At 53.7% G+C, this 25,030-nt stretch overlaps 5 protein-coding genes across 5 annotated transcripts; 1 reads left to right on the top strand and 4 right to left on the bottom strand.

Moving 5' to 3' along the window:
- Positions 1–51: 51 nt before the first annotated feature.
- Positions 52–3,170, bottom strand: NCS57_00121700 (AP-2 complex subunit alpha; the record flags this gene model as incomplete). Its single annotated transcript, XM_053051287.1, has 4 exons — positions 52–213; positions 267–2,230; positions 2,283–2,617; positions 2,674–3,170. The coding sequence occupies 4 exons, from the start codon at positions 3,168–3,170 to the stop codon at positions 52–54; spliced, it is 2,958 nt and encodes a 985-aa protein (XP_052919802.1).
- Positions 3,171–4,313: 1,143 nt separating this feature from the next.
- On the top strand, positions 4,314–5,446 carry NCS57_00121600 (uncharacterized protein; the record flags this gene model as incomplete). Its single annotated transcript, XM_053051286.1, has 2 exons — positions 4,314–4,568; positions 4,625–5,446. The coding sequence occupies 2 exons, from the start codon at positions 4,314–4,316 to the stop codon at positions 5,444–5,446; spliced, it is 1,077 nt and encodes a 358-aa protein (XP_052919801.1).
- A 151-nt stretch (positions 5,447–5,597) lies between these two features.
- NCS57_00121500 (Actin-related protein 2/3 complex subunit 5) lies at positions 5,598–6,332 on the bottom strand (the record flags this gene model as incomplete). The annotated part of the gene is made up of 3 exons (XM_053051285.1): positions 5,598–5,820; positions 5,870–5,997; positions 6,078–6,332. The coding sequence occupies 3 exons, from the start codon at positions 6,330–6,332 to the stop codon at positions 5,598–5,600; spliced, it is 606 nt and encodes a 201-aa protein (XP_052919800.1).
- A 13,833-nt stretch (positions 6,333–20,165) lies between these two features.
- NCS57_00121400 (CN hydrolase domain-containing protein) lies at positions 20,166–21,602 on the bottom strand (the record flags this gene model as incomplete). The annotated part of the gene is made up of 4 exons (XM_053051284.1): positions 20,166–20,202; positions 20,262–21,037; positions 21,412–21,504; positions 21,591–21,602. The coding sequence occupies 4 exons, from the start codon at positions 21,600–21,602 to the stop codon at positions 20,166–20,168; spliced, it is 918 nt and encodes a 305-aa protein (XP_052919799.1).
- An 885-nt stretch (positions 21,603–22,487) lies between these two features.
- On the bottom strand, positions 22,488–24,444 carry NCS57_00121300 (uncharacterized protein; the record flags this gene model as incomplete). Its single annotated transcript, XM_053051283.1, has 2 exons — positions 22,488–23,158; positions 23,208–24,444. The coding sequence occupies 2 exons, from the start codon at positions 24,442–24,444 to the stop codon at positions 22,488–22,490; spliced, it is 1,908 nt and encodes a 635-aa protein (XP_052919798.1).
- Positions 24,445–25,030: the final 586 nt, after the last annotated feature.

The following is a 25,030-nucleotide window of genomic DNA, read 5'->3' as shown; positions in this document are numbered from 1 at the left end:
ATGGTGGTATTAAGACAACTCCGTCCCGGCCAATTATACAGAAGAATGGTATCAGGAAACCATGATGTTGCGGAAAGCGTCCGAAATCTGCTCTCGAGAGGGTGCTTCAAACTCTGGTGACGTCGACACTCCTGCAGAAAGCCGTTCCTGCATATACTTCAACAAAACAGCTGGAACCGAATCATCCGTTGCCCGAATAGTGAGTCGAATCATCTAGAGAGTGGTTAGATCCATATCATGGTCGAAAATGAAGGGATGTGTCTTACCTGGTTTCCATAGTTTGGCTCCAGTCTCATGAGACAGCCAAACTTGCCCCCTTCAGATGTGTGAAGCACGCTCGCACCGACAAAGTTCTTTGGATTGGGGTCCACCATGTCCAGCACACGCCATCTGAATCCCTCCACTGTCTTGGAGATGAAGCTCTCTGTGATCTCCCTGCCGCCGCCTTTGCCAGACAATCCAAAGATTCCTTGAGCTTCACGGGGAGCTCCGCCAATCTGCTTCCACCTCCTGAAAAAGTCCTCCGCAGACAAGTCTGCCGGGTCCATGAATTTGTGGATCGCCACGGGAAGCTTCAGAGTGAGGGCCTGGAGGGCACCAGCCAGGTAGCTGATGCGCACTGTAGGGCTCTTCTCAAAGATCTTCTTCGCCTCAAACATGACAACCTGCTGAGATTGTCCGCCTTGGACGATGGTACTGTCAGGGAGGTTCTTAACATCCCATGTCAGGTTGTTCTTTTCGCTCTCGTCCAAGTCCAAGGTCGTTGTAAACGAGCTCATGGTGGCAGGGGTCTTGTTCTTGAAATATGTGATCAAGCAAGCCATCTGGCCACGATACTCGGACCGGACACCAATCTGAAGTTGTCCGTCCTCGTATAGTACACCATCAGACCTGACCAGCAGCTTGTTGAACCCAGGCTCCCATCCAGGTGACAGATGAGCAGCACTAGCCAGGTTCGGCGCCTTCAGCATCTTGGGCTCGGATGGCGTGGGTGCGTTCATATCAAGGCCAGCCAGATCGGCCGCGCCGTTGCCATGACCATTTGCTCCAGACGCGCCTTGGCCATTGGTCTTGCCATTCAGAGACACATTGGAACTAAAGGTCCTCTTAAGAGCTCCAGTTCCCATGCTAAGCTCCCTAGCGTCGGCGTTGGCATCCTTTCCTCCCACCACCCAGGTTCTTCGGTCACTCGTATTAGCATGCTTCTGGTGCAAACGAGACAGAAGTGCGGATTGTCTCTCGGGGAAGGGTGGCATCTCATCGCAGATGGTACGCAGGAGGTCGTCAGTCGGCATGCTTGCAAGAGTCATGTACTCGCAAGCTCTCTGCTGAAGCTCAGAGTCCAGGTTGTGGCTGTGGAACTCGAACACGTGGATGAGCTGAGGCTTGATTTCCGGAAACAGGTTGACGTATTTAATGAAACATGAGAGAATCATGGCACGAGTGCTCGACGAGCACGCGGTTAGCTTGCTCTGAAGGGCGAGGAACTGTTCAATGGGACTGCAACGAGGCTGGTCGGCAATCAAGTGGCCGAACTCTCCCAGGATGTAGGCACCGATCTTAACCAGGGTTTCATGACAATGGTCACCCTTGACGTACTGCAACGCATTCTGCGCCGCATAGACTTGGAGTTCCTCGTTGTTTGTCACAATCTGGATCACTCGCTGCCACACCTCGTCGCTGACGTGATCTCCGGCCATGGCGATGAGCCGTAGGGAGATGTCGACGTACCACTGCACGTCAGTAGCGTACTTTTCCGTAAGAATGGCAATCTTAAGGACCATTTCTTCTCGGATGGCAAAGTCGGCATTCTGCAGGTAGTGCAGCAGTTCGCCAACAATGACCTGCGCATTCGATGCGTCGCACATGCTGTAGAGTAGATCAAGACCCTTGCGACGGACACTGATATCTCGATCCTTGAGGGAGCCTAGGATGATTTCTTGGTGCTGCTTGATAGGATCAAGAGTTTCTGCTCGTGCGGCAAGATGGGTCATGGCCTCCAGGCCAAGATACCTCACGTTGGTTTCCCGGCTCTGAATGAATTTGCCCAGTCTGGTCGAGATTTGCTTCATCAAGCCATGTTCAGTGTCCAGGTGGATGATGAGATTGATGGCTTCGAAAAGAACCGCATTCTGGGCGTTGTTCTGCTGCACATTCTTGTTGGTCTCCATGGCCAAGTTCAAGATCTTTTGCAGCGACTCTCGGATCATGTCTCGGACGTGCGTATCCTCTATTAATCTGTGTCAGTAACTACCAAGCATAGGCTTCAACATTTGACATACCTGATGGGGGGAAGTATTGAAGGAGCCGTAGCAGCTTGATCTGCAGCCAGGGGCAAGGAACCTTGTAGTAGAGGTAATCCGTCGTGTATTCCCCATCGATAAGGATTCGCTTCAGGCGAGCAGCTGCCTTGGCATATGCTCCCTTGTATTGCTCCAAGTTGTCCTGCGCCAAGGTCATGACCAGCGAGGTCACCGAGAGAGCAACGCCGAGATCGGAATCATCCATCAGGTGAATGATGCGCTCCGCCCATTGAGGGGATACGATGTCGGGGTGCTTGCGATATAGTCGGAGTAGTGTCAAGGCAGCCTTCTTCTTGACAAACGATTTGGAGGTTCTAGTCGGCAAGGATCAGTAAGTCTTGTTCAACACGGGGGTACCACTGGCGCATACGGAGAGATCAGGAGCCTGTGGACCTCTCCATTGAGAGCTTCACCCATTTCTCGGCTTCCCACGTTGGCAATCGCATGGAGTGCAAGGCAATTGAATAGTTCGTTGTGGTCGAGCAGATCTTTGCGAATACTGTTGACGACAAGGTGCAGCAGTTCGTGCTTCTCGTGGAGGAACAGAGTCATGGCCAGATAACCGATCTGCTTCTCAGAGTACTTGTTGGCAGAGATCAGGTTGACAGCCTCGAGATGACCAAAATCGACGTTCCAGCCCAAGATGTAGATGTACAGCAGCTTGCAGACGTATTTCTTCTTATGGTAGCCACTCAGGTTGCCATCCTTGAACTTCTGACGGATATTGGCAAGCTCCTTGTTGATTCGCTTTTCCTCGAGTTCGCGCGCTCTCGCATTTCGAAGATCGGCGATGAACTGGACCAACCCGCGCATGTTCGCATTGCTGCTGCTCGAGCGGCCCAGGAAGCCCGTCCCTGAACTCGACATGATGACAGCTTCTGATGGCGTCCAGAGTGGTAAATTGCGGAAGACCCCTGATTATGGAAGCGGTGCGGCGCGCTGGTGGCTCAGTTGGCCTCGTCCGGCGAAAGAAGCGTAAGATGAAACAGAAAGATCTCCAAAACAGAGTATGGTCGCCTATCGCAGAGATCGCATAGTCGAATCGAGTTGCCCAGACAGCTCAGGCGCTGGACACCGATTGTTCGTCGATGAGATGGATGGGAGATTGCTCGTTGGAGGGGCGAGCTAAGCGGGAGATGCGGATGGGCGGTGCGTGGTGTGGACTAGGTTGGAGTTCAGGTTGCGGAAGGTGCCCCGTGGGCCAGGGAACAAGCGGATGCGTCGGGGGGTTAATCGACGAAGGCTACGACAGGATGAAGCGGGAGACGTGGAGGCGGGCGAAGCGACCCAACGTGAGCGTGACGAGTTTGGCTGAAAGAAAGAAAAATAGGAGAAGTGACAGAAGAGGCGGAAGTGCAGTGGATTGGAAACGGAGGTCAGGTCGGGTGCGTGTTCTTTCTTGCCCGTTCAGGAGAGCCGTAGGTCATCTCCAGTGAGCGAGCGACTCGACCGTGCATTGGATGGAGGCCAGTCCAAGCCTAATGGGCTCCTAGGCCTTTAACGAGCCTGTCTTCTTCTTCCTGCTCCCCGCCTGCAGGTGCACCAACTGCCAGAAAGAGCCTACCACGCGGCTCGTCGTAAAAAAAAACTTGAGACACCAAGATGGCTGCGCTCACTTAAGCCAATAAAGAGTATTCACTTTATAGCCTAATTATGAGCTAAATGGGATATAAAAATAATAAATGATATCATAAGTATTTAAATATTTTATTTATTTACTTTTAGAATTTTTCTTATTTTTTATTTCTCACATTTGGGGACTTTTTGCGTTAGAAACTCGAGAGTGCTAATTTAGTATCTCATGGTTTTTTATGACTACGTGCCTACCGTTGTAGTTGGCCTGGTCCGTGCGTCATCCACTTTGGAGCGCAGCCAACTGAAGAGCTCCAAATTCATCATGACTTTGGCTTGTGTATCAAAATTCCACCTGCATACATCCAGACCAACTACATAATCAATCTTTCAATTGTCTGTCACCGTCTGTAGATATACTCTACAGAGCGCCGCGCCATGTCATCATGCGCGGCTTCATTATCCACAATGCGTTGTAGTTTACGGGCATTGTCACGGCCTGCTAATCTTTGCCGTCCCATCTCAAACCAACGCTTCTACGCCGTTCAGGCCGCGGGTGCTCCCCGCTTCCAAGTCTTCAACCGGCGAACAAAATGGCTTCAAAAGGAGCGTGCTGCCATCAACCCTGAAGAGAGCCGGGAGGCTGACTACCTCAAGGATGAGGTTGCTATCCGCCTGTCTGAACGACTCCTTGTAAGCATCATCCTTTGTCTTTAGACCAGCCCACCCATGTCTAACCTCGGATCCAGGACATCAACCGGCATTTCCCTCGAGTGTTGGATCTTGGTGCAAACTCTTGCAACATTGCGAGAGCTCTAGTCCAGGAGAACCCTGATCCTGATCCCGCAATGCCCGTCTCTCCACCCTTGTCCACGAGGATCGATGAGTTGGTTGCCGCAGACTCATCTCATTCACTACTCTATCGAGATGCCGATCTTGAGTTTAACAAGCAACTCAAGATTACGCGGCAAGTCCTAGATGACGAGGAGACAATTCCATATGAGTCGGGCTCATTCGATCTAGTAATGAGCTCATTGAGTCTTCATTGGATCAACGACTTGCCCGGTGTTCTCACCCAAATCAACAACATCCTCAAGCCCGATTGTCCCTTTATCGGCGCCATGCTTGGAGGTGATACACTATTTGAACTGCGTACATCTCTTCAACTAGCCGAGTCGGAAAGACGTGGTGGCATGTCCCCTCGGGTCTCTCCGCTGGCTGATGTGAGAGACGTGGGCGGCTTGCTTCAGAAAGCCGGCTTCAAGATGTTGACTGTGGATGTCGACGACATTATTGTTGATTATCCCGATACATTTGCTTTGATGCAGGATCTCCAAGCTATGGGAGAAGGCAATGCTATCCTCGGGAGGGAGATGGGGCCTATCCAGCGAGATGTCCTTGTTGCCGGTGATGCCATTTACCGCGAACTACATGGTAACCCGGACGGCACTATTCCAGCGACCTTTAGAATCATATACATGATCGGATGGCATGAGGGCGAAAATCAGCCGAAACCCCTACCTAGGGGTAGCGGCCAGGTCAACTTGAAGGATATCTTGGAGCAAAAGTAGTCCAGATGGGTGGATTGTTGTATATGTACACAACTGTAAAATCAATGGCAAAATCCCGCGCGAGGGTAATTCCGCGCGGATCGTGATAGTCGGTTTCCTCAGTCTATGGAATTCTCAGCCCGCTCGCCGTCATTGTACATGCCATCCTGCTCTACACCCTGCGCCAGTCCGTCATGGTTCGTCCAATGCAGCCCAGTCCAGCAACCTCGACAACCTTCTCGTGCCAGCTGAGGAGCACACTCATGGCCGTCGTCGCCGGCTCGTTCGCTCCGCCAGGTCGTCCTCCGATTTGGGAGAAGCCTGTGGGCTCAGGCGTGACCTTGTTCGGTGATCGTGAGGCGTTTCCAGGGTGAACCGTGGCCATTCCCTTGTAGCTAAGGACTTTTTAGAACTGATATCAGTATCTTGGTAAAAATAACATACATGTACTTCATGAGCACGTCCAAGCACTCGGCGCCGCCCTCGGATGCGTAGAGGCTCTTGAGCAGGGGTGACATTTCGCTCGCCTTGATCGACTGGAGAACCTCGATGATAGTATGCAGGTGGGCGTCCTGTTGAAAGACATAAGTTATTAGATCCTGCCCTTCCGGGGAGCTGCCCTTGTCGGTCTGCGGGCTCAAGCTTGACATACCTTAGCGGCATCTGTTCCATTGTAGACAGGTGTATCCAAGCATCCCCTCAAGGCGCCTTCGGCGTCGCCTCCTCTCAGAAGCTGCCGAACCTGGCCCGCAAGCTGTCGCACTTCCGCCTCGTCGATCTCGGGCTGTGGGGGGTGGAGGGTCGAGGTGTCGAAGTTGACGCTGGAGTCCTCGTTCAGGGCGTCGATGTTGATGGTGCGCCAGGCATCGCTGAGTGTCGCGCTGGTGTGCTGCTGAATGATTGACATTGTTGGCGGCTTTGTGTGTCTCTCGGGGTGCGGCGGTTGTGTTTGCAGGCTTCACGGAGCTCTGGCGGTATGCTTGGATAGCTGTCGGTGTCGGCGTGTTGAACAGGATGGATGTCCGCCTTAGCTGCGTCAGCGATGGCGGGGTGGAGGTGAGGCTGGACAGGTGGCTGAGGTACTTGCTTAATTTGGTGGAGCCCGACGACTGTGGTTCATGTAGGAGAATGCAGCCAGGTGTGGTCTGGGGCTTCAGTCATGAATGTCAGTAAGTACAGACGTTAGAGTTACGATGGACCTCTTGGTCTTGCTAGATATGTTTCGGGCGATTTCTTATTTTGACTGGTTTAATTGGGTTGCAGGTAGGCTTGGAAGTGTACCTACTTGGAAGTGTACCTAGGGTTGAGTTGCCTCAGACTTCTAATCTACACACAGGCGATTATTACGAGAAGTACCCTGCTTCTGGGAGTGATTCTCATGGTAGAATAGCAATATTTCTCTTTCTCTTTTATGATATCTGTCGTAGAAATTGAGGAGAGATTGTGCAAATACAACTGTCAGTGGGCTACGGAGTACTCTATAACTGGATTTGGTATTCTTCAGGAAGCCAATTAGGGCCTTAATTCACGCCCATCCAATACAATAGATCTTTTATGAAGATATACTAGCTCCGGTACTGTCTCACGGAAGACGAATGTGTGGGTATGTCTATGCTTTGGTAAACACTTCGACGCGGTTGAAAGACATGTTCCAACCCGTCGATTCTTGGCCATCACAAGAACCAACTAACACATCACGATGAACATCCAGCCAACCACGAAGGACTATAACCGAAGAAATTTTGCACATAGAGAGCGGAAATACTAGGATTGAACGTCAGATATTAGTCTGGTACACTTGTCCCTCGACAAGCTCAACCATCCCATCTAGTCACATGTGTTTGCCCGGCTACCCTAGAGGTCCACATCGAGAGGATGGTGGCAGGAACGGCACCCGATTGTCAGATAAAGGGTCCTTCCTGGGCAGGATTTTCAGCGAAGCAAGGAGACCCCAACCGTCTTTGGAACTCCAACTTCAAGCATCAAAACTCAGCTCATACATCACTCAATAGACAACAGCCGATGCATGGCCAAAAGCAGTATCACACCCCAAGACCTAACAGCCTACCCGGGAGTCTACGATTTCGGTCACACCTACACGAAACGGCACGATCCGCGTCAAAGCCCACATCTGTCTCGCTCCAGGACCCGACGCAATGCTACCCATCTGGCGGTTGTTCGGGAGACGCTGTGCCACGCTGCTTCCCCGGACTACGAAATTGCCCCAACGGATAGGGGTCGCATTTACCCGAGTCAGCAGCCCCGGAGGCTCCAAGGCGAGACCCAGCTCAGTTCGTACCCAGGAAGCTCGACCACGGCGTGTGGCTAATCCGTTGCGTAGATCAGGCACAGGCACCCACAGCATCGACGCCCCAGAGGCTGTTGGGTTCTCTGGGCGTCGAGATCATCTCGATATCGATCATTCCGGGAGGGCGGCGCGGAAGGCATTGGATCCTGCGTTGACCCAAACTTGACTCGTTTGGCTCGGCCCATCGTCCGGGGAGCCCACCCGGCTCGAACGACACACGCGCTCACTCCAGAAAGAACAGCTGGCTTCGCAGATCGTTCTTCCAGAAGGTCCCTTACCTAATTAAGAGGCCTCTCCCTGTCCCCACATAGGCGGACCAGGAACAACGGAGTTTATTAGGACGAAAATTTTTAAAATTACCCAGCGGATTCGACACGGAAGCCCTGCGCTCGCGGAAGCGGTTCCCCGGCGACATGAACCCTATCTCAATGGAGCAGCTGGCCTAGTTGGAAGTGCGCTCAAACGATATTCCAGAGGCTGGTAACGCCAGTGATCCGGGGATGCTAGACCAACGCGATGAAGGATGATGGGCACAGCTACGGACTTGCCTCCATTGAAGATCAACCGACGGCTTCGGTGCCCTTCGTGTTGGGTTGATGCCCAGCGCCCAGAGATCGCCACCGAATTCTTACAGAGTCCCGAGTTGCGAACATCCGTGACGTTTCTGCGGGTCAGACACGACGCCCTGTTCCAGCAGCCCCGATCCTGATCTGCAGGACTGTTCGCTGAGGCTTCTGGAAGGCGGCCACAGGAGTTCTGCCCCAGTTGAACCTGGCGGTTGGGCGATGGCTTTGGGCCATATTTGTCATGAACCCGATAGGTGGACTTTGATGACAACCCCACCATTTGTGATGCCAAGAAGGGTCCTCATCTCAGCAGCCCGCAGCCTCTGTCTGATACCTACGCCCAGACGATTGTTGTCGCAGAGGCGTTGTACATGGTCGCGCCAGCATTGCCTCCGCGCCTGTCTAAACCGATGCAGAAATTGGAGATACAGACACAACGCTACAAGCACGATCTACAAGCAGCCGGTCTACTTAGCAGAGGAGGCTGTGATAGTGTGATAACGCAAATCGATAGCTCCGAGCTCAGTGACAACAGGATGGTCCGGGCATACGATTACGCCTTCATCCCGAGCCAGTAGGCAACATGCCAGTCTCACCCCAGCACTATCTCCACGAAACGAGTCCCGGCATGCCCTCCGGGGCCGGGGGTTTATTGAGACGGTGGGCATTCGGATCTAGCTACAGGGCATCTAACCAAATGGCTTCTTTGACCACGAGATGAGGTTGGGGACGGATCGCAAAGGCCCGTGTGGAACGTCCATGTGGACGACGATGGATTTCTATCACACGATGACCCCTGGGCTGAGAAAGGAACCTTCAGTTGAAGCAGATGAAGATGGCACAGCTGGGTAGGCTGGCCTCCATGGCGGGTGGAGGCTTGCTGATCTCGGCAAGGATCCAGAGAGTTGGATAACAGAAGTCACATGACACTGAGGTATCACAACAGCATCCGACAGATGAGACCATAGGGCGTTCGCCTTCCCAATCATCTGACGTCGGTTTAAAACGAGACCTCATCGAACCGCCATTGAGAAGCGCCACCTGTGGATGCCATTGACGGGACGATGAGAGGGCTGGATGGAGGTTGGTATCCAACCGAATGGGCGACGCCAACCCCTGTTTCAAAGCCGAACATGGCGCTTGGAAATTGGCTAATGCAGGAACGCCGAAGGTTCGGGGCTTCGATGAGGCACTACGGTCTGCGCAAGCCGCCACAACGTGTGGGCTGCCCGGCCGCGCTAGGGCGCATGTCCTGGGCCTACCCCTGAAGTTGCAGGACGGGAGTTGTTGGCAGTTCATCCCAATCCATGGCCGTCTCCACAAGACCAAGGCTGTCAAAATTGCCTGGTACGAAACCCAGACCGAAGAGACGTGCTGGAGCAGCTGACGCTTGGAGCCAGGTCCTGGCGCTTGAGCGTTGACCCTTTGTTACAGTGCGCCCCAGCCTCATGCCTACTGCTGGCACAGTACGAAGTATCCTCGCGTGGAGCTTCATGCCGACTGACAGCCTTCTGGAAAGTTTCTATGCAGCCCCCGTTAGCCCACCGCGATGCCCACCGAACAAGGAGCCACGGTTGACCGACGAGCTGGGATGCTACAGAGTATACCTGGAGGGTTCCAGAAGTTCATCTCGAAGGGAAAAAGAAAGAAAAACGGGGAGCACGTGCCCAACCATTGGTCTGGTCTGCCAATAGAGGGTCGACAACCAGCAAACGTTGCTCACAGGAGCTTGAAGCCATCAGCCGCCTTTGCACTACTGTCGACGTCAACTGTCAACGTCAACTGTCACACGGTAACGATAGACGCGTGGAGAGTTGAGGCAGGCTCTTTGACAAATGGGACCGATGAAGCAAAGCTTGCACCGGTGCAGAGTTACCAAGTTGCGGGACGGCGACCCAGACTTAGGCGAGACCGGCAGTATTCCCGCTGCATGAGGCTGCAGGGTTGGGGTCTCTTGGAAAGGTAGGGTACTCCGAACAACAGGAAGGGATCCCTGGATGTCACTGACCTGACGACGTCTCATTTGGTAGCAGCTGAATGTGAAACAGCTATATTGCCTCGGTCCTCAATACATATTCTTCACCATGTTGAGGAAGCATGAATATGCTCGCTTGCTGATTCAAGCATGAATCTATTCCAGGCTATATGGAGGAATAGGCAACGCGGCTCATGTGGCTGTCATCTCATTGGGACTATATGCAGATATCTCAAGCGATGTCATGGCGCCATGTCGTCGATGTCTCAATACCAGATGGCCCGAGATTCACATTAGATGCCAACTAGGCAGCGAGATAACAGCCCCAAAGGTTCCGCTTCCCTGGGATTCGGTACCGCAAGCGGGGACGCATGGTTACGATCCGAGAAGCGACTGGATGATTCGGCCGAAGAACTACCATGTCTACGATACACGGCAGTTTTTTTTTGTACGAGGGGGGCTGCGGCTACGAATGCGAATACCGCCCTCGCGCCTCTATCTAACATCATTACATGGAATGAAGCGAAACCACGAGTGAATTGGATGTTCGGACAGTCGGGCCTGAATCCTGCGACACTCTGCTACGCAGAGTACGTACATTCAGAAACCGGACAGGGTGGTTAGCGAGGAGTCTCAAACCGGTGATGACAGCAATTCGCCAGTTTGGCCGACTGGGCCATGGCTCAGTTGCCGGTCTGTGTGACACCCACCGGTTCGGGTCAGATGAGAATAACGACCTGAGCTCAGAGCTAATCGTGGCTAATTATGGAACATACGAGGAACAAGCTCAGCTAGCAGGCCCTCGCTACAAGGACAGCAAAAGTTGCGAAGGAGCAGCAAGGACGATTATTCCCCGGCGGTGGGAAGAAACACGGAGAGAACAAGGTTGTACAAACCACGACAAAGCAGTCTTGGATGCGGTGAATCAAAGCACTACAGGGATGCATGGATGCTGTTTAACTCTCGTTGGTTGAGAGAGAGCGAAGCAAAATGGATGAGTCCATCAACCAAGGTCGGTCAACGATGACGTTTGAATATCAATGATTGACCTCCAATGATACCCTCAAAGTCTCCGCTTACAAGGGAAGGGGAGAGGAGAAAGGACGGATGGCGTTGCTGCATACAGGGTAACAAAGGGCCGCAGTTCTTTGAACCTCAACATATGACGGTGCCGGCATTTACTAGCGCACACAACAATAACGGCACAACAATAGCACGGCAAAGTCTTGATTGCTTGTTCTTTCAGGTGAGAGACTATACGCCACCCGCAGGTTGGTATACTTGCGGCACAGTGACCTTTACTATACGTGTTACTCTGGTTGACGCGCTGGGCTTTACCGCACGCGCCCTGACACGTCCTGATCTCATTTTGGGGACGAGATGAGACGAGATATGAGATGAGACATGAGATGTGTGGGGATTTCAAGAACTTTGCTCCTCTACCGATGCCGGCCGGCATATGTACTCAGTAGGGCCGTCAGCTCGGAGCTGCTGCGTGACGGAGGAATTGCAGGCAAAGTAATGTCGCATGCCTGAGCGTTTAGGGCCGAGCCTCTCCTTTGGAGGCAAGGCACAAGAGCGGTATGCAGCCGCAGGCAAGCCGCATGATGGAACATTCTTTACTGACGCTCTACAGTTGTCACAAATTACAACGGCCGAGAGGAGGGTACGTAGCAGCAAGATGGCCTTTACACCACACCACGGGACAAGACAAGGGCAACGGGAGGAAACAAGACAAACGCAAGGTTTCAAATGTGATGAATTAAACGAAAGGATGGTGGGTAATTGAGCTGGTGGGATGGACCGGGGGTCATGCTGCTGGGATGCCGTCGCAATCGGGAGCACCAAGAGGACGGAGGACCCTGGCCATACCAGAAAAGCGCCAGAAGGGGCCGAATGGAGTGCTCCGTACCAGGGCTGACGAGGTACTTCACTGACGGGCGGTGCACAGTACGCTGACACGGTTTTGGGTACCACTGAGGACCTTGGGTCTGGTCTGCCTGACGTCGGTCCCATCTCCCAGTTCCCACCGTCGCGGGTTGGCTTGGCTGGGTGCTGGGCTCGGCCAGTCTGGGGGATCCACCACGGGGCGCCGGGAGTGCAGCGGTTTTTTGGGGCTCATAGCCATCTCGTGGTGCACATGGCGACAAGGACGATGGTGGCTAATAAACAGACGTTGAAAGGAGAGGATGGCGGCTGGGGAGGTCGGCGTAAGGCGAGGAAGGCCAGGCCAGGCCAGGGCCAGAATCACAGGCACACGAGCTTCATCAGTGGCTGCGAGTTGCTGTTCTGGACCTCGACCACACCTCCACACGGGCGAGCTGTCAACGTCACAGGCAACTTACAGTTCAACGTCCTACCTACCTAGAAGGGCAAGTGAGGGAAGAGAGGGTTGGCTGCAACGGGAGGTTGCCAAGGAGCAGAGTACCCAGAGGGGGAGAGGATCTTTTGGGGGGCGTGGGTGAGCCAGCTGGAGGACGGGTGTGAGGAGCGTTTTAGGAGGTTTGATGGCTAATGAGTTTCCAGCCTCCCGGAGCGACACGCCTTTGCAACAAGTCCCAGCGGCTCCCTACCCCTGTGGCCCGGTGGCCTGGGTGTCCCTGGACGCGAGAGGACGGGCGAGCAGCGCCAGAACAAGGGAGGGAGTGCAGCCGGTGCATGCTTCTGGTGAAGTGCGGATCAGCACTCCCACGGAGCCCCTGCCCTGGCGACGGAGCACTGCGATCCTTGTCAAACCCACAGACCATGGATCACAGACCGCGAAGTTTGGGCTGGGGCAATATCAGTACGTAGCAGCAGAGAGGACAGCCGAGCAGAGAAGCTCGCTTGGTGCAGGGCAGAGAAGAGCAGGGCAGGTCAGCCACGGGTTACCTCGTGGAGACATGCATCGGCCCTGGGGGGAAAGCCACGAAACATGGTCCGGCCAGGTACCGTACCGTTCTGCTTCCACCCATGGCTCCCTTTTTTCTTTTTGCGCTCCGAGCTTGTTCTTTTTTGTCACGTCCAGGCCCCCCCTTCCTCTTCCCCCCAGGTACGCCCCCCAGAACGGACCCCCTAGGCAAATTTCAGCAATTTGGAGTTGATACGGAGCGCCCATAGTGCCGTACCTAGTAACGGGAGCCGTGTGAAGCATGGGCATGGGCATGGCATGGACACACACACAGTCGCTCACACACCCCTCCCCTCCTGGCCTCCTTGGTTCCCTTGGTTGAGATTTTCCCTATTTTCCATCTTGGGTTTGTAGTTGCCATCTGGATGGGTGGTCTGTACAAAAGCGTCTCGTTCCCACGTCCCTCCCTCGGCCCAGAACTTCACTCAACCGACTTCACGTCTCCCTTATTACAGACTCCTTTTTAATCATCCATCCGCCCACCTCATCCTCTTTTGGTTTTCTCTCCCTCCTCGACTCTGTATCCCTTTGAGAGTGAATCACTTACACAAGCAAACGATAACGACGACCAACACCTACAAGTCGGAATACACTCAAGACAGTCATCTACTTGAGCTCACTCAACCACTCTACTACTCTGTCACCACCAACACCACCTTACATCACCTCACCTCGCCCACCCCAGGCAAGGTCCAAGTCAAGACACCCCCCGTAATAATCGGGCCCCCGTTTGTCTGACCCACCCTCGTTCGACCGCCCGACCGGCGCCACCATTTCCTGCTAGCGATCCGCTTTGTGCAGCGTGTGCGTGCGTGCGTGCCTTGTGCCTGACCGCGCTTGAGCTGAGAAAGTAGCTGGAGGCTAGCTATTACGGCAACGATCCAGAAAAAAGTTTCCCCTTAACTTATTGGGTTGCTCTACCTCATTTGGGCTGGGCTGTTGCTCTGTTGCGCAAAAAGCATATTCGGACGAACTCCCCCCCTTTCTCTTGAACTCAAAGAGACGCACCTGTCCGCCCATCATCATCTTGCGTCTGCGACATCATCTCTCGCTCGTGTTGCCTCTTTCCAACTCGTCGCATCTCTTCGCTCGCCTCTTGGACCTCGTCTCGTCTGTCCTCTCCAATTATATTGGTGCCGCTCGCATCTTGCCCACCATTCGGCTCTCTCGTCGCCTTTCCTCTCCCTGCACCGTCTAGGTCCTCCAATCGCGACCGCATTCACTGGATACGGCCTACATTGTCTGTCGCACCACGACGAATAATCTTGTGAGTCAGATTCGCTTGCTTGCTTGCCCAAATCGCCTCCCCGTCGCGACGAGCGCATTGACTGCGATTCGTCGTTCTCCCCATCTTTACAACATTCCTCTATATTTATCCCCATCTTCCCCCACCTTCGCCGTATCGTCTCAACCGCAATGACTGACAAGCAACCAGGCACTAGCAACACCACATTCTTTCACTCGTTCTCCCAACAACAGCAACAATGGTTCAAGGATCATCAAGCCCTTGCAACATGGGCCGAGGAGCCTACGACACAACCGGTGTCCCCAAGCCTCCCCCTCGCCCCAAGCCTCACTAAAGAGTCTTCTCGCTTGGATTGTTGGACGAACTCTATGAGTCCCCCCAACTTTATGCGACTGACGACCACGCCAAAGCTGGGCCACGCTGGCGGTTAGGCCTGCCGGCGACGACATGACACCGCACCGCGTTCAACAGACGCGCGCTTCCCCTTTTCCGCCTGTCTTCTCTTCGACCTAAAGCGATATTCCCGACTACGATACCATTTAATCACCTTCTGATGGCTTGGAGCCGCGAGCTGCGCCACTCCTTGCTTTAATGCATTCCGGTATACCCTTTTTTAATACGCATTCCTGTCGAAAAATCATATACACAGCGGCTCGGAGCCATCCCTTGCTTCCCAGCAGCAAGCGGAATTCAAGGGGAGGGTTTTGGGGAAAACGGATACACTCGTCAACATGGGTGTCGACAATTTCCTTTTCTTATTTTCTTTTTGGCTTGGACATTATTCATACCACACACATCTGGGCTCAGCACGCGGCGTTTGACCATAGACGGGACAAAAATTGGGATTTGTTTTTTTTTCTTTTTCCTTTTCCGCCTGGCATCTTTTTCACCGCAACCACACACACTCGCACACGCAACAACCCTCGGCTCGAGTCGTCGTCCTCGGTCTCCACATGGTCTCCCTCGATAGGCAACCCGAACTTTCAGCACCACTCACGTCAAGGGCGTCTTCAGCCGGAATGGAATGCAGATCCAACCGGGATGGGAATGTCTCAGATCGGCCACCAGCGAGACAAGACAAGGGTTGGCGAGCGCAGTACGATCTGGAATTGGGAGACCGAAAGCCAAGCGAAGAGAGACCGAGATCGAGAGAGACATGCAGTGAGCAGAAGAAAAGCGAGCGCCTCGGGAGAAGATGTTTTTTATTGGGAGTTTTACTCGACATGGGGATTTGGAAAGGTATTACAAAATGGGAACGGGCTGGGAGAAAAAAAAAGTTGCTTTTCGGCACTTGCATATAGACTTGGGGGATCTGTGGTTTTTGCTTTTTTGCTTTCTGCTTTTTGCTCTGCTCTCTCTTTTCGCAACCCCCTTGCTTGCAGAGGTTCCCCTTTTGGCCTGTATCTCTCGTTTCTTCTTTTTCTCTTCCCTTTTACTTTTTTTTTTTTTTGACGAATTTTATTACTATTGGGTTAGCTGTTTGGCCTTGGATCCCTCGCGGGAGGGCCATCAGCAAAAGGGATTCCTTGCGGTTTCATGTTGGCCGGTATTCCCCTGTACTATTTCTGTATTGGTGTACAAGACTATTGGATGAGGAAGAGGAAAGGGGGGAAAAAAGAGAAGTGATGCTTCAGCGCCGCGCTGAGCTGAGCACTTGGGCTGGACTCAGGACATTGATAGAAGATACCCCAACGCGTTTTCCCCCCTTTCAACCTCTAGACTGTATAGTATCTATAAGACGGAAGACAGTTAGCTACACAGCGCGCAAGGAAAGACAAACGTCCTGGTTTTATGAGATAAACTATAACAAATAATGGATTTACTTCAAGAATAAGCTCCTGTTTCAGCTTTGCAAAGGTGACAAGAATATCACATCTATTTTGAGATCGGAGTCGGCTCGCCGTGTTTGCCTGATTTAGCAATGTCGAGGCGAGATAAATTGAGTGGGGGATGGAAATGCTTGGACGACAGAGATTGTTTGCTATGCTTGGAGCCGTGGTTTGTGTGACGGGACAAGGGGAGGTGATGACGAGGGCTGGGGAGCCGAGAAAGCTGGGGTACAAATGTTTGCTACGGTTCCTGGGCGAGGATTCAAGTACAGTGTTGGAGCACAAACCCAAGGGACGGGAGGACTCGTTGGCTGTGTTGTGTTGTGGGCGCGGGTTGGTCGGGTGCGTGCCCCTTGAACTGGAATGCTTGCTTACGACGGAGTGATGAGAGTGGGAATCACAATTGCATTCAGTTCAGTGGTGATGACGCTGCGCGCAAATACGAGCGAGCGTGAGGAGTCAAGCAAGGTCTAGGCAGAAGCTAATAATGCTGGACAGCAAAAGCAATGGAGAAAAGGCAAAATAGAGTTGAGTTGGCCCCTGGTGGATTGGGCCGCAACAGGTAATCTACACAGCTGGTGATGAAATGAGAGGGTAAATCAACGAGATGAGATAGAGGGAGCGTAATGATGGCCAGGTAACAGACAGATACTCTCAAGAGCGGCAAATTTCCTTCATGTTTGCTGGGCTGGGATTCATGGTTGGTTATAAGTTAATTTAGCAAAAACAGCCTCGTGCGAAATGATGACACCAGGGGGACGACGAGTCAGTCTTTTTGGTACAGTTGGTATGGAACATGGCAAAGAAGCTGCTGGCTTCGGCGGGCTAGAGCCAGTTTTGGTTGGGGTGGTGGAATTGACTTTCAGGGGGGTCACAGGCCATGATGGGTGGATGATGACGGCGACGCGGGACTGAATCCGGCGCTGGGTAATCAAGAGGCTCTGGTCTCTGGAGCCTTGCGGGGAAGGCTTCCATCCAGCGGGTGGGTTCCGGGGTGATGGAAGGATTTGGGCCCAATGGGACCTAAGCTACTCGAAGTTTTTCGCCTGGGGAGGGCTCGAGCTCGTTCGCTCGGGCTTCGGATTGCATCCCCGTTGGGTTGGGCTTTTGAGGCTTGCCCGTTTCATGGCCGTTGATGACGATACGTCTGTGGGTGAGTGTGGGTGTGGTGACATTACTGATAGAGAATACTACTACACTGTAGCTATGACATGTTTACTTCCATCACGATTACAATGATGCATGCACTGCCATAATTGATGCCGCTCGGTCAGCATCACCAGTTGACATTGTGGGCTAATGGCGGTTCATAAACATGCCACTCCCGCTGCGCTTGCACCTCCCATCCCGCGCCCGCGACCTGCGCACGCACACACTTAAAGGAGATGGAGGACGGACCGCTCATTTACAATCTGTCTGTCGTTGGCCGATGCAGGCGGCTCGTGACACCACGTACACGCACGCACGCGCAGAAAGGCGGAACAGCCGAGGCTCGTCCGTTTTGTTCGTTCGTTCGTTTGCTGGTTCCCGCGCGCGAACTCGAACACGGACCGTGAAACACGACGATGAGATGATACGAAATGTCTTTTTTTTTTTTTTTTTTTTTTTTTTTTTTTTTTTTTGTGTGTTTTTTTTTGTACAGACGGGAAGGGAAAGGAAGGGAAGGGAAGGAAACGCAATTAACCGCCGAGGCGACGGGACGAGTACTCCCCGAGATAGATCGAGGATAAGTCAAGGTAAGAGAGAACAGAGACAACTACCGAGACGCCAGAAGCGACGTGGATCGAGCTTGAAGCGAAGTAGAAAAAAAAAAAAAAAGCAAAAGGAATTCAAGAAAGATCCGTCGTCGGTTGGTTCGGCCGTTAAACCGACCTCGGAGGCACTTGGGAACGGATCACAAGCGATCCGAGCCGCGGATGAGGTTGCACTTGGGGAAGACAACAGAGGAAACTATCTACATGTCAATTGAGAAGACAAGCCCTTTCTTTGGCTGAATCAGATATCAGAAAAAATACAAGAAAAATTTTTACAGACAATAGCAAAAAGAAGAAGCAATGACAAGGCGGAAACAAAACTCTAACCACGATGGCTTTGTTGTCTCAAGCTTCTTTTCTTTTGCCTTTGCCATGAATGGACCTTTTGGGCGGAAAGTTTGGGAAGGCTGAGGACTAAAAGTGGGTGCCACAAACAGTGACAAATGACGAGTCTCCTCTGATGGCAAGAAAAGGCAGGAGGCAACAAACACACGGATACTTACTACGTACCCAGGCAAGGCGGAATTGGGAAAAAAGGGACACAAAAAAAGCAAAGCTTCTGGAGCCGCGCCAGAAGGAAAAGAATGGAAGCAGCAGCAAAAAACCAACCCCTGGGGGCGGAAATCGGGCCACCTCAGCTAATGCAAGATGTCGCAGTGACAGCTCGCTTTGGCTCCTCCTGAACCTGCATCTGCCCCGGCACGGTTACCCCTGGACTTTGACTCCATCCCTTTTCGCTCTGGTGCGACGCCGGACTAATGCAGGCGGAAAGCCGGGACCGAAGCGTTGGGACTCGAGTGGGGAGGGGTGTGTTTGTAGAAAAGAACGAAATTGATCAAAATGGGAGCGGGAATCTTGCATGGACATGGACAAGGGACCCCTAGAGCAGAAGCAAGGGGAGGGGCGTGTAGACTCTTGATGGCTTCAAGGTCAGGGACAAGGTTGGCAAAGAGGTTTAGACGACGACGACCGTGACGGCCAAGGCGAGATTGAGTTGTTGCTGGATCGAGATGGGAGTCTGCTCGACAGAAACACGCGAGACAATAGGAATTGAACAAGTGTAAAAACTGTATATTTGTTGAGGATGAAACATTGACAGTCACTTGCTCATACATTGGAAATCTCGGCTCTTGTCAGAGTAGCATCAGCAATCACAAGCAAGGCCGTTGAGAGAATGCTACCTTGGCTAAGGCAATGACTGCTCCATGACGACTCAGGCGAGGCTGCAGCCGAGGCTGATGCCGACGGGAGGAATCCCAGCCTCTCTTTCCTTCCCTTCCCTTCCCTGGCACTTGCAGATTTTTTTAGTCTTTTTTACCCAGCAACTCGGGTTTCTCCTTCTTCCTCCCCTAGTCCCTCGGGGAATAATCAACAGGATCCAATTTTTTCTTCTTCTGCTTCTTCTCGCTTCAACGTTGTAACGCTAACCAACTACCCCTTCCCTTGAAAGAGGAGACAGACTCTTGCCAGCGAAGCAGTTGTTTTATTTTGTCAAGTTCAAGCAGGGGAACAGTAAAAGAATCTCTGGCGGTGTACGTGCGTCTATCCCATCCCATGATCGGCCCTTTGGGCGTATATGCAATGCGAAGTTTGCTGGCACTATCCACGACGACAGATCTTCATCTCGGCACTTGCTCACCTCTTCTCTATTTCGTTTTCGTAATTAACCTCCCTTGCAGAAAAAGTTGAGACAAGGATGAAAGAAAAAAAAAAACATACTCCCCGCTGTACATCTAATCTTCAGCCTATACTCCGTGCAGCAAAGCACACCGCTCTTAGCCAACCCCCCGGGAGATGTTTGCTATATGCCGTACCCCCCCGGCAGTGCGGCTGTCCCGAGAGGTCGGTACCTAGGGCGGTGAATCTGGTCCCGGCAGCTCGGTGCAGCAAGCCAGCACAGCACGTCTGGTGGATAAGATAATCTCCTCGAGCCGAGTTTCAAAAAAACAGTCCTGGACTCTTGGGTCACCGACAAGGCAAACAAGGCAAGGGACAGAAGGGTACTTTGTCGAGATGGCCCATTGTATTCTCTACGCTAACTCGCTCGCAAGCGGAAACTGATCCCGTTGGCTGGCCCGGTTCTCTGGGAACGAGCATGGATTTGGTCCCGTCTGTTTATGTTTGCCTTGCAGCGTGACCTTACAGTGCGGTCAAGATGCCTCCTTTTACTGGTCAATTATGGCGAGCGGTCAACTCGGGGTAAACATCTCTGTTGGTATGTTCTGTCAGCAATCCAGCCGCAACAACATGGCATCAAGGGATACTCACGTCCTCCGCTGAAGAGGCATCTCTTTCCGGACCCTCTCCAACCCATCGAGGTCGATCTCGACGAACCCAATCTCTCCCACGGCGCCCTCTTCAGCTGTCCCCTCGGGCACATCTTTGGGGTCGGAAACGACCCCTTTGAGCTTGAGGACGACCCGGCCCCAGGGGTCAGCGACGATGCTCTGCCCCCAGCTGGCCCTCTTCTCGTTGTGCCGTCCTACCTGCGCCGCAGCCACCACGTAGCTCTGCGTCTCAATGGCCCGCGCTCGCAGCAGCGTCTCCCAGTGTGCTGCACCTGTGCGGAGGGTAAAGGCGCTCGGGTACGTTAGCACCTGCGCGGGACGTCCGGTCCAAGGGCTGCCCGGCCCCGGCTGGGAGAGCAACAGGCCCGGCTCCGGAAATCGGAGGTCGAAGCAGATTAGGCTCCCGATCCGGCCGACGGGCGAGTCAAACGGCGGGGTGAGTGCGGGGCCGGGCCGCACAGTGGCGCTCTCCCGGAGGTTGCCATAGTCAAAGACGTGGAGCTTGTCGTACGACGCCGAGTCGACGACGGCCCCGTCGGCTCCGATGTACAGCGCCCGGTTGAGGATGCGGTGCACGGCGGCGCCGGGCTCGGGCTCGGGGCGGTGGTGGATGCCCACGTGCACCGCGACGCTGTGCTCCCGTGCCGCATCCTGCAGGCCCTTTACAAAGGGCGACGTCTGCTGCGGCTCGGCGAGTTCGAGAGACGTCTGACCGTCGGGCGCGATGTAGTCGGACGCCTCAGGGAGGAAGAGTACCTGTCATGTATACCGTGTGAGCAAGTGCTCTGATGACAAGAGTGTATTTCGCCGTTGTGGAAGAGCAAGACATGGCAAAGAAAGAAAGAAAAAAGGAGAGACATATGGAGGGGGTTGCTGGTATGTCTTGGAGAAATCGGCCCTTGACCATGTCTCACGGCTCAAGACGAACCGCATCTCGATCAGATGGAGCCCGCCCTTTTCAAAGCGTCTGTGTGAGATCTGATAAACCTCTCCCTTTTCCCCAGACGTTGATCTCGATCTAGGGATGTCTCTTCTTGGCTGAACACTTGTCTCGCCTCTTTAGACATATCAACCTCTTATACGTCGACCATGACATTTCCTTTTCTTCTCCTTGCTCTCTTTTCACTCACCTTGGCTCCTCCACGCGCAGCTTTCGCCACCAGCCTCACACACTGTTCCAGATTCCCCTTGACAGATGCCGTGGAGCAGATCTGGCCGACCGCCTGTGCGATGAGGTCAGCTCTGGTTCATGCCAGCGGGAAAGCAGGGGGGATCCCCCTTGTCTGTCTTGGATGCAAAAGAAACTGACCGCAATCGCCATGGTGAGTGTTTGTATTCGAGATGTGAGCTATAAGACGAAGGATTTCTTCTGGCTGCCTCCCTTGACACTGCTACTGGCTGAGGGGAGTGTGCTTCCGTGTAACGTTCCTGAGCTGGGCGTTTTTTTGGGCCAGAACTTGTGGTGCTTCTCTTCAAGGGCGTCAACTTTGCTCACGAGGTCAAAGGGAATGGGCACGCAAGTATCTCGAGTCACTCACTCCTTTACAAATACCCTCAGAGTTGATAGAGGGGAGGAAGAGAGGGGAAGCGTGATGCCGCCATAGTCCCACTTTTCCACACAAGACGTGAAGCATTTGTCAGACCAAAGCCTTCACTCACTCACTCTGTACTCAAGAGAGACTCTCCCTTTTTTTTTTGTTGATTGGAATGTTCTCGTCACGATAGAGAATGCCTCGCCTCAAATCTCCGTGTCAAGAGGTTTCCTCCTCGTTCAATTCTTCCTATCTGACAATTCTCTCCTTCACTGACCTGACTCTCCAGGCCTGGCTTGAGCTACTACTGGCTCTTGACCTGATACCCAAAAAGTCCCAAAAGGCACTACAAGAAACAGGCAAGACTGCGCTCCCTGAATGCGCACACATGGCAATGGCCGTCCTATCCTCTCCCAAGATTCCTATAGGCAGACAACATCTCGCAATGAATGCAAAAAGACTGCATTTCCCTGTGCTTTCTTCCTATGCCTCAAAACACAACACAACAAACGCCAGGCTAAGTTGTTAAAACGTCACAAAACAAACTTTGGCGCAGGGTATCTTCCCCAATTCCTCACTCCTCGCCTTGCTTGCATCTCTCCCCTTTTCTTTCCCCAGCTTCCTCTGCTGCCCACTTCCATTACTCGCCGCTTTTTTATTCAGCTTAGACGGCCTCACTTGGGATTTGATGCGTCCAAGCGCAGATAGGCCCCCTGTAGTGCCTTGTGCTCACGCCCATCCCTCTCCAACACCGAGACCCAATCCCGTAGTTGTATGTTCCTGCCCTTCTCCTTGTCTTCTCGCCATGTTCCGAGTCGGTTGCGTCCTTCCGTCGTCATGGCCATGTTGACCGGTGCCGCCGCCGCTACCGAACCTCCCGCCCCCTTACCGAGTCCGGACGGGTTTCTTGTAGGTGTGCTGGCCCCACTACCTCCACGCCCAACATTCATCCAGTCGTACGTCTTGCCCGTCTTCTTCTTGCCGAAGAGGCCGCCCTTGCCTCCTAGGCCGGCAAAGAGACTGCTCGTCGTGTTCTGACTCTGGTGACTGTCCAGCTCAGCTGCCTTGGCTTGCTGGTTCTTCTTCATCTCCTTCTTGGTCATGGTCTTTTGCGATTCTGGAGCCGTGGTTCCCGGAGTACCGGGAGCCACGCTGCCTGCACGCGAGGTCGTGCTTCCAGAGTCAGGGATACCGTCCTTGCGCTTTTGTCGCTTTCGCAACCGCGCCTCTTCCCAGTCACGTTCCTGTCGCGCAAGGTCGCGCATCGTAGTCGTCATGTAAGATGAGATCTTTGGTAGCTTGACAGGTGGAGCCCCGTTTGCCAATCCAGCACCGTCGGCTGAGCCTGTATAGTGTGAGCATGATACTGGCCATGTTACTACGAATATACTCACGCTTCAATGGATTCGTGCCCTCCCCATTCGCACTCTCCACTCCAGCTGCATCCGCGCCGTCAGTTGGCTTCTCGATTGACTGCAGAGGCTCCGCATTCATGGGCGCAGCGGCTGGTGCCCAGTCTTCAGGCACATCGCCGTGAGACGTCTTCTGCCGGTTCGTCGCCACAACGTGCGCGTCCTCCAAAAGCCCTCTAAGCCTTTGCTTGGATGCAATCGACAGCAACGCCAGCTGATCAACCAGATATGCATCATGAGGAATATAGGAGCCTGTCGTCTGGACTAGAGCAGCGTCCGGGCCCTGTGCCGTCTTGATGTTGACCTTGGGGTAAGGAAATTGTTCTGGCAGCCTCATCTTTCCCATGGTCTGGCTGTTGTTCTTGAGATCCAAGTTGAGAGAGAGATGGTGCTCTCGAGCGATTTTATCCGCTCGTCGGTGAAGCGTTGCCACCATAAGGAACGGGTCACCGATCTCCTGAGTTCGTTGCACAGCAAGTCGCATCGAAGACTCAGACCAAGCTCTCTCTGCTTGCTGGGCAGCGAACTGTTCTTGAGTCTGGTCGGGTGTCGATTGAGCAGGTTGATTCGCAGGGCCTGCGCCGTAGAAGCTCCCCTTGGCTCCCGGCGGATGCTGGGCGAAACCTGTCCTGGCTTCGTCGAACCCGGTTGAGTAGAGCTCATTCATGTATTGTTCCTCAGCGCGTAGATCAATGCCGGTACCAGCAAGCGAGTCTGTCACGTCGTACTCATAATCTTTTGTCGGGCGCTCGGCTGGCCTCTGTGGCGGCCCCATGGCTCCAGGCCCTTGAGCTGGAGCAACAACGGGAGCCACGGCAGGCGCGGGTACAGGCGTCATCGTCGCGTTTGTGTACTGGGGCATAGGCGGGTGATGCGGTGTTTGAATCGGGGGCGTCGAGTTCGGTCGGGCGTCTGGGAGATTGAGGCCAGGCGTGGTGTGGCCGTTGGTGTAGGGCGTGGCATATGGTTGCGGCAGAGCAGGACTATGCGCATACGCAGGAGAATTCGCGGCGGCAGGAGGCGTTCCGGTAGGCCCGGGACTCGCGGCGTAGGGAGATGTAGCGTAAGGCGACTCGGGCTGCGATGGAGGACCGTCGGTTCGGACTCGCTTCTGAGGTGGGAGTGCAAAGCTCGATTGTGACGCGGCGGGCGAGGGCGTGGGCTGTGGGGGAGAGAATGCGCGCGGCGGAACCTGCGCCTGAGGTTGAGGTTGAGCCATGGTCAAGACTCCAGAGCCGAGTGACTGAGGTGCGAGCGGGAGGCGGAAGGAAGCAGAGGTGAGTAGGTGCTAGCTCAGCAGGCAGAGGAGCCTGTCACGTTAGTCGCGACGCCTCCCATTCGACGCGCTCAATCTCGACTGGGCTCTGGGGAAAGTTGGCGATGCGATCGGAAAGAGGCAATTTCGGGTGCACAAGGTAGATCCGCCGCGCCGCGAGATGGGGCTGTTGAATATCGTCGTGGAGTCGGGATGATGCTTCGCTGGGGGAGGCTATGGAGGAGGAAGCTCTGCCTGCAAAACGGAGGTCGCGTAGTTTTAAAGTCACGTGCGCGGAGCAGAGCCTCCCTCCCAACTAGGAAGCCACAAACGGCTAGGCCGGATTTTATCCGCCTGCCGCCTGCCATTGAGCGCGTTAGCCTTTTATGCCCGCGACGCCCGCCTACCTATTCAATTCCAGGCATTCAAGCTTCATCCATCCCTGCGATTGATTGCTATTGTCGCTCTTTGTGCATCACGGCCCTCTGCATGCGCGTGTTGCTCGGGGCCGCTCTGTACTAATATTCTCTAGCGTTTCTCTAGTTGATGC

This window comes from Fusarium keratoplasticum, chromosome 1 (assembly GCF_025433545.1).
Source record: "Fusarium keratoplasticum isolate Fu6.1 chromosome 1, whole genome shotgun sequence".
Lineage (NCBI taxonomy): Eukaryota > Fungi > Ascomycota > Sordariomycetes > Hypocreales > Nectriaceae > Fusarium > Fusarium keratoplasticum.
This window is presented reverse-complemented; position numbering and strand designations above follow the sequence as displayed.